At 52.3% G+C, this 13,572-nt stretch overlaps 1 protein-coding gene across 4 annotated transcripts in view; it reads left to right on the top strand.

Moving 5' to 3' along the window:
- Dock6 (dedicator of cytokinesis 6) overlaps positions 1-13,572 on the top strand; it is a 58,189-nt gene that overhangs the window by 18,780 nt on the left and 25,837 nt on the right. The window contains exons 15-26 of one of the 4 annotated variants that reach the window (XM_005346921.3): positions 1,729-1,846; positions 1,935-2,005; positions 2,179-2,317; positions 2,404-2,505; positions 3,505-3,591; positions 3,856-4,087; positions 4,307-4,468; positions 5,782-5,945; positions 7,137-7,241; positions 10,700-10,789; positions 11,026-11,121; positions 12,253-12,393. In XM_005346921.3, the coding sequence (XP_005346978.1) occupies positions 1,729-1,846; positions 1,935-2,005; positions 2,179-2,317; positions 2,404-2,505; positions 3,505-3,591; positions 3,856-4,087; positions 4,307-4,468; positions 5,782-5,945; positions 7,137-7,241; positions 10,700-10,789; positions 11,026-11,121; positions 12,253-12,393 (1,507 nt within the window). Of the gene's footprint in view, positions 1-1,728; positions 1,847-1,934; positions 2,006-2,178; positions 2,318-2,403; positions 2,506-3,504; positions 3,592-3,855; positions 4,088-4,306; positions 4,469-5,781; positions 5,946-7,136; positions 7,242-9,183; positions 9,326-10,699; positions 10,790-11,025; positions 11,122-12,252; positions 12,394-13,572 lie in introns of those variants that run through there. The other 3 variants (XM_026779200.1, XM_005346922.2, XM_026779201.1) reach the window with 3 other exon arrangements.

Here is a 13,572-nt window from a genome sequence, read left to right as displayed (position 1 = left end):
GGATATACACATTTGTTGAGCACCCACTATGTGCCCAACAGTCATTGGTTGCAAATGGAAAGTTAGTAAGTAAATCAGGCTCACCTCCTTCTAGCACTTGGGAGGCTGAGGTGGGAGGAATTGGGTTCAAGGCCAGCCTGGGCTGCAGAACTAGACCCTCTCTCATGTCAAGAAAGAAAGGGCTGAGGTGAAGCTTAGAGACGGAAGGCTTGCTGGGTATGCACCGGGCCCCTCTTCCCATTCCCCAGCAGCACAGAACATGGCCATGGAGTTGCTCATACTGAGTGTTTGGAGTGGAGCTGGTACCCAAACGGTGCCACAGAAGTGTGTGTGGTGACTGTCACTGAGTTAATGGTGGTTGGTATTGAGTTACAAAGGCTGAGCTGGCAGGCCTACAGGTTGGGGGCTGTGCAGTTATACTTAGGTACAGGAGGCAGGACCAGGCCCTCCAGCACCAGGTTCTGACTGTTATGTCCACCTGAGAGACAGACTGTGTAACGGTAATGCCAGTGGGTCAGCAAGGCGCTGGTGGGGTGAGAAGGGCAGCCATGCCACCTGGTCATCTGGACCCCCTTTTTTTTTTCATTAGATTTTTTTAAAAAATACTAATCTAAGTTCCCACTGCCTCCCCTTCTCCCGTTCCCTCCACATACCCACTCACCCCACCCCCATCCAGACCTCAGGGTAAGACACATTGCTGAGTAGAAGGTCTAAGGCCCTCCCAACTCCCTCAGCTTTTCTAGCCAGGGAGCAGGAAACTGTGGGCAGCGCCCCCCAAACCCAACTCATCCAGCGGCCACTACAAACTGCTAGCCCCACCCCGCCCCCAAACCTGTCTATTCCTACTGGACCGCTTTCTGGAAAGCTTTATTTTATTGTTCTAGTCATATGTGTCTGGGGACAGGGTATGAGCACAGGTCCCTCTGGAGCTGCCTGATGTGGGTGCTGGGGACTGAGTTTGGATTCTCTCACAGAGCAGTTTTAACTGCTGAGCCATTTCTCCAGCACCTAGGCTACCTTTTCAGCCCTCAGCCCTCAGGAACTGGAGCTGGGGCCCAGCTGGCAGAGTGCTTGCCTAGTTCACATGAAGCCCAGCATTCTGTCCCTGGTCCTTGATCGCCCCAGGAATGGTGGCACATGCCTGGCGCCCCAGCACTTTGGAGGTAGAAATAGGAAGTCAAGAGTTTAAAATCATCCTGAGCTAAGTAGGAGACCAACTCTGTCCTGGGCCACACGAGACCCTGACTCAAATGCCTGCTGTTGTTGTTGTTTGTGGGGTTTTTCTGAGACAAGGTCTCCTGTGTAGCTTTGGCTGGCCTAGAGCTTGCTGTGTAGACCTTGAATTCGAATTTAAAAGACCCCAAAACCCCCTGGCTCTCAGTGCCCATATGTGCCTGGCTTATTCCTCCCTGAATCTAAATGTGTGCGTCAAGAGGTTCCACCTGGCAGTGGTGGCGCACACCTCTAATCCCAGCACTTGTTAGGCAGAGGCAGGTGGATCTCTGTGAGTTCAAGGCCAGCCTGGTCTACAAAGCGAATTCCAGGACGGCCAGGGCTGTTGCACAAAGAAACCCTGTCTCAAACAAAACAAAGCAACACCAACAAAGAGGTTTGGTTTGTCCATGACCCTTGTGATGCCTGGGTTACAGCTTCCTCTGTCCTGAGTGCACCTACTTCATGATTCATACCCCTCTTTCCCATGGCTGAGTCCCCAGCTCTCTTTTTCAGGAATCTGCTCTTCGTGTACCCACACAGCCTCAATTTCAGCAGTCGCCAGGGCTCTGTGCGCAACCTGGCCGTGAGGATCCAGTACATGGCAGGCGAGGACCAGAGCCAGGCCTTGCCGGTCAGTGCAGTGACCCTGCCCTTGAGGGAAGGGGAGGGGGCAAGCATAGCTTGTCCCCAGTGAGTCCCTCATGTCCCACCTCCCACAGGTCATCTTCGGGAAATCCAGCTGTAGCGAGTTCACCCGAGAAGCCTTTACACCAGTGGTCTATCATAACAAGTATGTGGGGTTGGGTGTCCCTGGGGGACTCTACCTGTAGGGAGAGTGTGAAGGGAACAGGAAGAGTGGAGGCTTAAGTTTTGGTATGCAAATGAGGTAAGTTGAGGCAGGAAGTCACCCTCTAGGATTCCCACTCCCTAGCTGGCCCCTAGCCCCTGGCCCTGTCTTACCAGGTCTCCTGAATTTTACGAGGAATTCAAGCTGCGACTTCCCGCCTGTGTGACCGAGAACCATCACCTCTTTTTTACATTCTACCACGTCAGCTGCCAGCCCCGGCCAGGAACAGCCCTGGAGACGCCTGTGGGCTTCACCGTGAGCCACTGTTACCTCACAGCTTCCTCCCCTGACCCTTGGTCCCCCAACCACACCTGACCCTCATCCATTCATCTTCTCCCCAGTGGATCCCTCTGCTACAACATGGCCGCTTGAGAACGGGTCCCTTCTGCCTGCCTGTGTCCGTGGACCAGCCTCCTCCCAGCTATTCAGTCCTGACGCCGGATGTAGGTGCCTGTGCCCCCAACACCGATGCCTTCATTGCCCTCCAGCTCTCAGCCTCCTCCGTGGGCCCCTGCGGGTCCCCTGTGCCTCTTGTCATTCCAACAGAATGACTCTGTGGGATGCTGCATCCCCTGTGCCTCTTCCTTACCCCTACTAGCCCTCTCCTCTCTCACTGTCCCCAAGCCTCTCTGTTCCATAAACAGCCTTCCAGGTCATAGTAGCGCACGCCTTTAATCCCAGCACTCTGGAGGCAGAGGCAGGCCGGCCAGCCTGGTCTACAGAGCAAGTTCCAGGACAGGCTCCAAAGCTACACAGAGAAACTCCTTCTCGAAACCCCCCCCAAATACATACATACATACATACATACATACATACATACATACATACATACATACACACACTCTCACACACGCACACACACACACATTTGTTATTTTGGGAGTGTGCCCCATGTACCATGGGAAGTGTGTGAAAGTCAGAGAATAAAGAATAACTCTGGGGTCTGTTCTGTCTACCGTGCAGGTCCCAGAGTTAGACGCAGGTTATTAGACTAGGTGGTCAGAGCCTCTACCTACTGGAACATTTTTTTTTTTTAAGACAAGGTCACACACAGCCCAAGCAGGCCTGGAATTCTGTGTAGTTGAGGATAATCTTGCATCTGTCTCCCAAGTGTTGGGATGGCCGGCATGTATCACCATACCTGGCGTCCTTTCCATCACCTCCATCAGCCCCTCTCCCTTGTACCAGCTAACGAACAAGTCTGATGGCTTCAAGTTCCCCGTTACGTGCTATTCCTAGGCTGTTGTCTTTCCTGGTTAATGTTCACTCCGAGCATAGCCCCCATTTTCTGTGGGTTTCCAGCCTGCCATTAGGGCTCTCCTTAGGGTGCCCTGCCGCTCCCTCAGGCCATGATGTCGCAATGGCCAGGGCCATGGCCTGGCCTTGTGGCCTGATGCATGTGGGAGGGAGAGCCTTGCCCACCCCACCTCTCCCTCCCACAGGTGGCGCTGCCGGGCATGCGCTGGGTGGACGGTCACAAGGGTGTGTTCAGTGTGGAGCTAACAGCTGTGTCTTCCGTGCACCCCCAGGTACAGAGCGGGTTGAGAACCCCTCCCGCTTACCCTGGGATTGAGCAAGATTTACTTGCAACTGGCTGGTAAAGGTCTGGCCTCCAGCCACCGGACGTGACTTTAGTCCGCCTGACCCAGACTGCTGACTCAGATGAGAGGGCGGGGCACCCCCTCCCCTTTCCCCCTTCGCTCTCCCCCTCCGTTCCCTCTCCCCACCACCACCCTACTCCAGCCCACCCCACCCCTGCTCTCTGCTGACTCCATGTTCTTCCCTCTCCTTAGGACCCCCACTTGGATAAGTTCTTCACTTTGGTACATGTTCTAGAAGAAGGGACCTTTCCATTCCGGCTCAAGGAGACAGTGCTGAGTGAGGCCACTGTGGAGCAGGAGCTGCGAGCCAGCTTGGCAGCCCTGCGCCTCGCCAGCCCAGAGCCCCTTGTGGCCTTTTCCCACCACGTTCTAGACAAGCTTGTCCACCTGGTTGTGCGGCCACCCATCATTGGGGGCCAGATAGGTGAGCCATTGTGGTGTCAGGCCTGTTTCTGGAAAGGCACCCCCCCCTTCTTCCCCAGCCCTGAGTTTCTTCCTATAGTTCATCTGTTTCTCTGGACCCCCAGGGCACAGGCCCCCAGTGCAGGGCCTTTAAGATCCTGATGGGCTCTTCCACCCTAGCAACCTCTCCCTCCTCTGGAGGCTTTGGGCAGTGGAGCTTGACCTTTGCTCTGTCCGACAGTGAACCTGGGCCGAGGGGCCTTTGAAGCTATGGCTCATGTAGCCAGCCTTGTGCACCGGAGCCTGGAGGCCGTTCAAGATTGCCGTGGTCACTGCCCACTGCTGGCTGCCTATGTCCACTATGCCTTTCGCCTCCCTGGCGGTGACCTCAGCCTGCCAGGCGGTGAGTGTTGAAGGAGAATGCTGGGCCACAGGAATTGCTGGTGAGAGCTGCACACTAAGCAGAAGAGAATAGCCATATGCAAAGGCCCAGGGCCTCACGGCCTCGCTTGGGTGACTTGCGAGGTAGACACCAGCTGGCCCACTTTGCTCTGGCCTCAGGGCAGGGCTCTACACGTGACTGACAACCGGTTCCACCCATCAGCAAGATGCTGAGAACAGGGGCTTAAGAAAGGCTGCCTGGTTGAGTGTCGTTCTATTGCCTAGACGCTCTGTGGCCCTGGCCTTTACCTCTCTGAGCCTGCTTTCCCACTTTTCTTTCTATCTGTCTGTCTATCTATCTATCTATCTATCTATCTATCTATCTATCTAATCTATTGTCTATCATCTATCTTTCTATCTATCATCTATCTTTCTATCTACCTTCTATCTATCCATCCATCCATCTATCTATCTTTGTATCTTATCTATTGTCTATCTATCTTTCTATCTATCATCTATCTATCTACCTTCTATCTATCCATCCATCCATCTATCTATCTTTGTATCTTATCTATTGTCTATCTATCATCTATCTTTCTATCTATCTTCTATCTATCCATCTATCTATCTATCTATCTATCTATCTATCTATCTATCTATCATCTACCTATCTGCCTGTCTATTTTGGAAACAATTTCTCTTTGTAGTTTTGGCTGTCCTGGAACTCACTTTGTAGACCAGACTAGCTTTGAACTCAGAGATCTGCCTGCCTCTCCTTCCTCAGTGCTGGAATTAAAGCCCTGTGCCACCACCGCCCAGTTTGTCTTCCTGTTTTTAAGTGGGGCAATAGTAGTGTTCACTCCACAAGGACACAGGTAGTCACAGATACAGCGATCTTGGAAGCTCTTTCTGCAGAGAGCATTCCGTGAGATTGGCTTTGGGGGGATCTGTACTTCAGTGGCATGCCCGAGGCACAGAAAGAATAGTGGTGAGGGGGCAAAGAGGGAGAGACAGAGGAAGAAAGGGAAGGAAAGAAGGGGGGACTGAGGCAAAGCTCCTGGTAGCCTAAGTGTTCAGCCTGCACAAGACCTTGGGTTTCATCCCCAGCACTGAAAGAGAAGTTAGCTTCTTCCCATCCGTGCACAATGAAGAGTGGCTATGAACACGTGGGCTCTAGGCTCTGTTCCCAGTGTGTTCTGTCTGCCCCGAGTTGCTATGAAGCAGAAACCATGTTCAACTCCATGTCACAGGGAGAACATGGATAGTCAGAAGGAAGCCATTTCAGACTGGGCTCCTCCTGACAGGTGTCGACCTGACCTTTTCCTCTCTCCTCAGGGGTCCCTCCAGCAACTGTGCAGGCTGCCACACTGGCCCGCGGCTCTGGCCGCCCCACCAGCCTCTACCTGACACGTTCTAAGAGCATCAGCAGCAGCAACCCTGACCTGGCCGTGGTCCCCGGCTCTGTGGATGATGAGGTGTCTCGCATCCTCGCCACCAAGGTAGGGCAAGGGGGCATCTGAAACCTCCAGCCTCAAGGGCTTAGCTGCAGGCTCGGTGGGTGGGTGAAGACTCTCCATGCTGATGGAGGAAGGAGAACCAGATGTCACTGTTGAGAAGGCTGTGTCCCAGCTCTGTTGCCAGGCTGAGGCTCTCACAGCTGCAGGGCTGTTCTGGGGGTTCTGCCTACTGCTCAGTTGGCTGGAGAATAGGAAAGAGGGCTTGGCCTGACTCAACAAAGAGCACAATGTACGTGGTTCAGCAGGTGCATGCACACATGCAGCCTGTGCACACCAATACAAGGTGCGTGCATAATGCAGCCTGTGCACACTAATACAAGGTGCGTGCATACATGCAGCCTGTGCACACTAATACAAAGGTGTGTGTACACATGCAGCCTGTATACACTGATATGAAAATGTGTGTGCACGTGCAACCTGTGCACACTAATTTGAAGATGTGTATACACATGTCGCCAGTGTACACTAATTTGAAGGTGTGTATACACATGCAATCTGTGTACACTAGTATGAAGGTGTGTACACATGCAGCCTGTGTACACTAGTATGAAGGTGTGTGTACACATGCAGCCTGTGTACACTAGTATGAAGGTGTGTGTACATGGGAGAATGGGAAAGAGGGTTTAGCCTGACTCAACAAAGAGCATAATGTACGTGGTTCAGCAGGTCCATGTACACATGCAGCCTGTGCACACCAATGCAAGGTGTGTGCATATATTCAGACTGTATGTACACATACTAGTGTACATGTGTACACTAGTATGAAGGTGTGTATATGTGTGTCCCTTGTACATATATGCACAGGTGCATATACATTGTAGCCTATGTTGCACACATACATTGATATATATGCACACACTGCACACACACATATACCCATGCACATACATGCATGCACTTAATCCATGTACATACATGTACAAGTGCGTGTAGACAGACCCCATGTGCACATACATACATGAGTACATATGTACATGCTCTCCATGCTCATCTACATGGGTTCAAATGCATGTGCACTCCAGGCAGTTATATACTACATGAACACATGCACACTGCACATTTCCCAGATATGTGCATGGCACACATGTACTCTGGGGCAGTGTCCACACTTGGTCTCCCATGCTTCCTTCCCTGTGCTCGGCCTGGGACATCATCCCTTCTCTGTATCTTCAGGGCGTCGATCGCTCACACTCCTGGGTGAATTCTGCTTACGCTCCGGGAGGCAGCAAGGCTGTGCTGCGGCGGGTGCTTCCGTACTGTGGGGCTGACCCCAGACAGGTGCCCTCCCTATCTGCCCCCACATGTGTGTCACCTTTGCATGAACTAATCTCTGAGGACAGCAAGGACCCCACCGGACTTTGTCTGGAGCTGTGGCGGTCTTGTTCTATCTGGTCGGCATAATGAGCCTCCTGCTGCCACTTAGGCCACTGCATGGTTGGGGTGTGGCTGAGTGGCAGAGTTTTCACAGCAGGCATGAGGTTCTGGGTTCCATCCCCAGTACCACCAAGAAGTAAAATTAAGATTAAGAAGCAAGACTGAGTGGTGGTGGTGGTGCATGCCTTTGATCCCAGCACTTGGGAGGCAGAGACAGGTGGATCTCCATGAGTTTAAGGCCAGCCTGGTCTACATGGTGAGTTGGAGACCATTCAGGGCAGCACAGTGAGACCCTGTCTTAACAGATACAGAACAAACATTGAGAAAAACATAGATCCTAGCCCCAACAGAGGCAGAAGACTCTGTGGTGTGCAAATGGATCAAGGCCTGTGTGAATCTACCGGCTACAGCTCCACTACCCTGCATGGGTGGCCCTGCTCTTTAACCCACATCTGCTTTCGGGGACCCCTAACCTTCTCCTTGACATAGATAACCCTATGAGGGTGAAGTAGCGCTGGACCCCCATAGTTCCCCATCTGTTTTCATGCAGGGGTTTCCCCAATTTAGCTTCTTCCTAGGGACCTGGTATGGGGAGGGGCTTTACCTGCAGTAGGCCTGGGCTCTTTTCCCCTTGACTCAGGCCTTGCCCTGTGCCCAGCTGATTGGCTGCCTCTCTGAGTCTCTCAATATTTGAGATGAAGATAACACACCAAATTTTCAGGTGCCTGCCTATAATCCCAAGTCTTGGGAAGTAGAGGAAGGAGTACAAAGTTGCCCTGGGCTACATGAAAGTTTCAAGGCAGCCTAGGCTACATCAGATCTCATCTCAGCAAAACAAACAAAAAAGACTCTTAGTAAAGTGCTCAGCAGCATGGTCCCAAGTATGGGCAGAGGGTGGGGCCCAGGGGGTCTCCTGAGCTTCAGCAGACATCCCAGAATAGATCCCACCAAACAGATGAGCATGTTCAGAAGTGCTACATAGATGCTTCAGCAGGCTGGAGCTGGGCTCAGCAAGTAGAACACTGCCTAGTGTGCACACAGACCTGGATTCCATCCCTAGGACCACATACACCACGCACGGTGATGTAGCCTTTGGAGATGGAGGCAGGAGGATCAGTAGTCTAAAGTCATCCTTGGCTACATAACGAGTCTGAGGCCCTGTCCCAAAAGAAAAATGCGTTGAAGTTCAGTGGCAAGGCACACGCTCAGCCAACTCACCCCGTCATTAAAAAATATATGTTAGATTTATTTACTTAATGTGTATGGGTGTTTTTCCATGAGTGTTATGTGTGTGTCTATGCTGCACCTACCTGGTGCCCTCAGAAGTCACAATGTGGGTGCTGGGATCAAACACGGGTCCTCTGCAAGAGCAACCAATGACTTAACTGCTGAGCCATCTCTAGTCCCGTCTGTAGCATTATTAATCAGAGTGGTCCTCAGTTTCCTGAAAGGTCAGTTAGGCCTTGAGGAGCCACGAGGAGGTGACAGGTAATAACAGGGTAGTGTTCCATGCAGGAAGTGACCTTCATAGTGTGTGGTCTGGCTCAGGCATGCAAAGTAAGCCGTGCATGATGGGCCAAGTCAGCTGCAGGGTGCTTAAGTGCCAGTGGCAGAGGCAGCTCCAGCACTGACCAGAAAACCAGGCTGGGAGAGTGAAACTTGGACCATGATACCTATTTGGCAGAGGGGCGTACTGAGGCCCTGTGAGGCCCTGAGCAAGGCTGGAGCAGGAGGCCAGGCCTGTAGTCCTGGCAGGTACCGTCTTTGCTGTCTTACCTTCCTTCCTTTCCTTCTCTCTCCACACCTCCTCCATGTTCACAAACTGTCCCTCTGGCCTCTCCTCCAGTCATGAATTCCCTTCCCCTGTCTGCAGTGGTGCCATGGGCAGCCTTTGTCTCTGCTGCACCCCCCCCACACTAGGGGAGTCATGGCCTACATCACCCCACGCCATCACCTCATCTTCATTGTTCCTTCTGACTCCATCCTTCACAGGGCACCCCCTTTTCTTTTGTCTTTTGTTTTGTTTTGTTTCCCTGAGCACAGGGCATGGAGCCCAGGGCCTTGACCATATGAAGACAAGTGCTCTACCACCGGGTCAAATCCTAACCCTTTTTTTTTGTTGTTTGTTTTGTGTTTTGTGGAGTGTTGTTTAGTTTGGTTGTTGCCCTTTGAGACAAATTCTTGCTATGTAGCCCATGATGGCCTGGAAGTCACTCTGTTCCTGCCCCCTGAGCAATGGGATGACAGGTGTACCCCACCATGTCCAGCCCCCTCTTTTCTCAACGCGTCTGATTTCAGCTGCTCCTTCACTTGCCCGTACCCGCACTGTCCCATGTACTTCCACAGCACCCTGGCCATGCCCAATGTCCTCTTTCTACCTACAAACCCACTGCCACACGCCTGTGCCCCTTCCCCATCGGCTTCATAGCCTACATGGCCCTGCCCATCACCCCAGCCTGTCTTCTGTCCCTGGCACAAAGAACTCAAGACCAGGTCTTTATAAAGAGTAACTGCTGAGCAGGGATGGCACACACCCTTAATTCCAACTCAGGAGGCAGAGGCAGGCGGATCTCTGTGAGCTCAAGGCCAACCTGGTCTACAGAGCGAGTTCCAGGACAGCCAGGGCTACACAGAGAAACCCTGTCTTGAAAAACAAACAAGTAAAGAGTAACTAGTTAATTTATACCTCTGGAATGCTAAGTAAGCTCCCAAGCACAGGGCCCTCGCGCTGGATCATGTGGCAAAGGTAGCCATGGTGACAGAGGCAGTGAGCTAACTTGGGTCTCTCCCTTCTGTGCCCCCACTTTCTCAATCCTCCCTGTTTCTCTCCCTCTCCCCTTTCTCTTCCCTTCCTCTCTCCCCCTCTCCCTCCCTCCCTCTCCTCTTTCCTTCTTTTCCTTTCTCTTTCATTTATTGTGAGACACAAGGTCCTCCTTGACTTGGAGCTCACAATCCTCCTGCCTCAGCATCCTCAGCTCTAGGATTATAGGTGTATTCCATCTTGCCTGCCTTTCTCTTTCTCTTCTTCTAAAGCCACTAATAGTACTTTAGGGGTTCCACCCTTACAGTTTTACCTAATGCTAGTCACCTGCTAAGGTTCCACCACCAAATGCCATCAACATGGCCAGCCTGGGCTACATGAGACCCTGTCTCAAGAAAACTAAACACAAAATCTCTAGCATATGGAAGTTTCTGGCAATGTTTTCAAACCCTAAGTTTCTCCTGTGCTTAAGGGGACCAGGGCCCATCTCTCTTTACCCATGCCCGCAAGGACCATCCTCCCTCCATCCATGTAGCCTCGTCTGTTTCCCATCCTCATCACTAACTCTCTCTGCCATCCATGCTCATCCCATCCGTCCTAGGCCATCGACCGCAGCTCTAGCCGTGCCTCCTCTTACCTCGAGGCCTCCTCGGCCCTGCCAGCCCCTCAGCCAAGACACACTGTGCAGAAGGTAGAGCGGGGGAATAGGGTGGCTGATCTGATGTCTATCCCACTGCCCCACAGCAAGGGTCCAGTGCTCCTCCCCACATCACAGCCAGGGCTGGAGTCTGCTCTCATCCCACCCTGCATGGCCTCCTGCTGCTCTGACCCCCAACCAGGCTTTGGGCTACCTTCCCCAAGTCATGCCTTGCTAAGGGGTGTGGGAGGGTGTCACGTGGCCCTTGGTGACCCTCGCCCTGTCCACAGTTGCTGCACGAGGAACTGGCCCTGCAGTGGGTGGTGAGTGGTAGTGCGGTCCGTGAGGTGGTCCTACAGCACGCCTGGTTCTTCTTCCAGCTCATGGTGAGCACGTCCCCATCCAGGGAGACCGTTGAGAACAAGTGCCCTGCAACTGCATTTGAGAACCCTAGGAAAATGCCTTGGGGCTCTTTGTAACAAGGGATAGAGGTCACCTTGACAGTGACCCCCCCCCCAGAGGATTTCTCAACCCAGAGATGTGCCCTCCTTCCTCCAAAAGACGCTAAGCACTGAGAGTCAGGCTTGCTAACCCCCAGATTCCTTTAAGTGGGTCTTTGTGTTCTCTTCCCCAGGGCCTGTTGGCCCTGACCTCCCCCAAAATCCTCCAAGACAGAGTCCTGAATTTCTCAAAGTCAGCCCCTCAGAGACTGGGAAGAAGGTTCAGTTAGAGCAAAGTGCTTGCCACACACATGAAGACCAGAGTTAGATCAGGAGAACACATCTGAAAAGGAAAAGACTGGGCCTGGCAGAAACTGGTAATCCCAGCACTGGGACCTGGAGGCAGAAGGGTCCCTGTACTTGTTGACCAGCCAGCCTAGCCAATCAGGGTGCTCCAGCCTCAGTGAGACCCCGCCCCAAACAGGATCCTAGGCTCTACCATTGGTCCCACCTGTTTCTCACACCCTACCCACTCAGGCCCCACAGTGTCACTTCCTCAGGTCCTGCTCACAGCCTTCAGGCTGCATTTATTGGGGTCAGGACCCCTTAAACCCATTGCTTTTGGGGGGGGGTTGTTTTGGATTTATTTATTTTATGTTTATAGTGCTCTATCTGCATGTAAACCTGTATGCCAGAAGAAGGCATCCGATCTCATTAGAGATGGCTGTGAGCCACCATGTGGTTGCTGGGAACCGAACTCAGAACCTCTAGAAGAGCTGCCAATGCTCTTAACTGCTGAGCCATCTCTCCAGCCTACAGCCCACTGTTCTAAATGCTAAAGTTCCGTGCCTTCTGTCAAGCCCAGACCACCCTTCAGTCACGACTACTTAGCTTAGAGCCTTTGATGTTCCCCTTTCTTGCCTGTAGTGCCTCACCTGTTAGTCCAGCACCCCAGTTTCTCTCAAGCCCCAGCTATGTATATTAAGCCTCTCCCACAGCCTTGAGGCCCCTCCCATATGACAGATCCCTGCCCACAACCTTTCAAGTTAACACCCTGCCCACGTACCTCACCCCCAGATAAAAAGCATGGAACTACACTTGCTCTTGAACCAGCGACTGGACACTCCCCGCAAGCTGCGCTTCCCTGGACGCTTCCTGGATGACATCGCGGCCCTGGTGGCCTCTGTGGGCCTGGAAGTCATCACCAGGGTCCATAAGGTGAGGAGGTACTCAGAGCCTTTTGGAGGAAAGTGACCAAGTGACCAGGTGGATAGACCAGTGCTGCGGTCAGAGATGCAGTGTGCCACATGCAGCTGTTCATGGTCAGTCTCTCTCTCTTTCTCTCTCTCTCTCTCTCTCTCTCTCTCTCTCTCTCTCTCTCTCTCTCTCTATATATATATATATATATATATATATATATATATATATATATATATATATAGTTTTTGTTTTTCAAGACAGGGTTTCTCAGTAGCTATGCAACTGGTCCTGGAACTTGCTATGTAGACCAGGCTGGCCTCGAACTCACAGAGATCCACCTGCCTCTACCTCCCGAGTGTTGGGATTAAAGGCGTGTGCCACCACTGCCTAGCATGGTCTCTTTCTTGAGCACCTATGGTATACATAGCCCCGGCTGGATGTAGAGACACAGCAGTAAACAAAACTGATCAAGTCCCTGCCCTCACAGAGCAGTTTTGGAGGAAAAGCTGGAAGGTGAGATGGATAAGGCCTGGGAGCCACGGGCAGGAGGAATGGCGGTGCAAGGGTCCAGAGGCAGGGAGAGCCATGGAAGGAGAATAAGAGTTGGTGAGGACACAGTGGCAGGGGTGGGGGGTGGTCAGACAGGCGGACGACACATCCTGTGGCCCTTAGCTTGGAACCAGTATGCTGCAGGAACATAATAAGTGGATGTTGCTATTCTGAGAGCTTGATGACCGCCAAGGCCCCAGGGTTACCGGTTCCAGTCCCCACAGGAATTAGGCAAGCAGCAGTCACGATCACCGTATCCCTACGGAAGCATTCATTGATCTTCTGCATGAGTCCAGCTGGATCTTATTCAGTCTCACCAGCCATCCATGAAGTATTAATGTTACCCCTACTTTACTAATAAGGAAACTGAGGCAGAGATTGACAGAGTAGCATAACCTAGTGCCATGCTACTGGGGGGGACAAGTCGCCCTCTTCTGTAGGAGTGTACGGGGCCAGAGAGAATGTTTCCCTCAGACAGAAACACCCACTGCGCTACTTCATACAACCCATGTTCCGCAGAAATGTCTCCTATTTATTTTTTATTAAAAAATTTAAGCTGGACAGTGGTATCCACGCTTTTAATCCTAGTGCTCAGGAGGCAGAGGCCGGCAGATCTCTGAGTTCGAGGCAACCTGGTCTACAGAGAGT

This window comes from Microtus ochrogaster, chromosome 5, assembly GCF_000317375.1.
Source record: "Microtus ochrogaster isolate Prairie Vole_2 chromosome 5, MicOch1.0, whole genome shotgun sequence".
Taxonomy (NCBI): domain Eukaryota; kingdom Metazoa; phylum Chordata; class Mammalia; order Rodentia; family Cricetidae; genus Microtus; species Microtus ochrogaster.
This window is presented reverse-complemented; position numbering and strand designations above follow the sequence as displayed.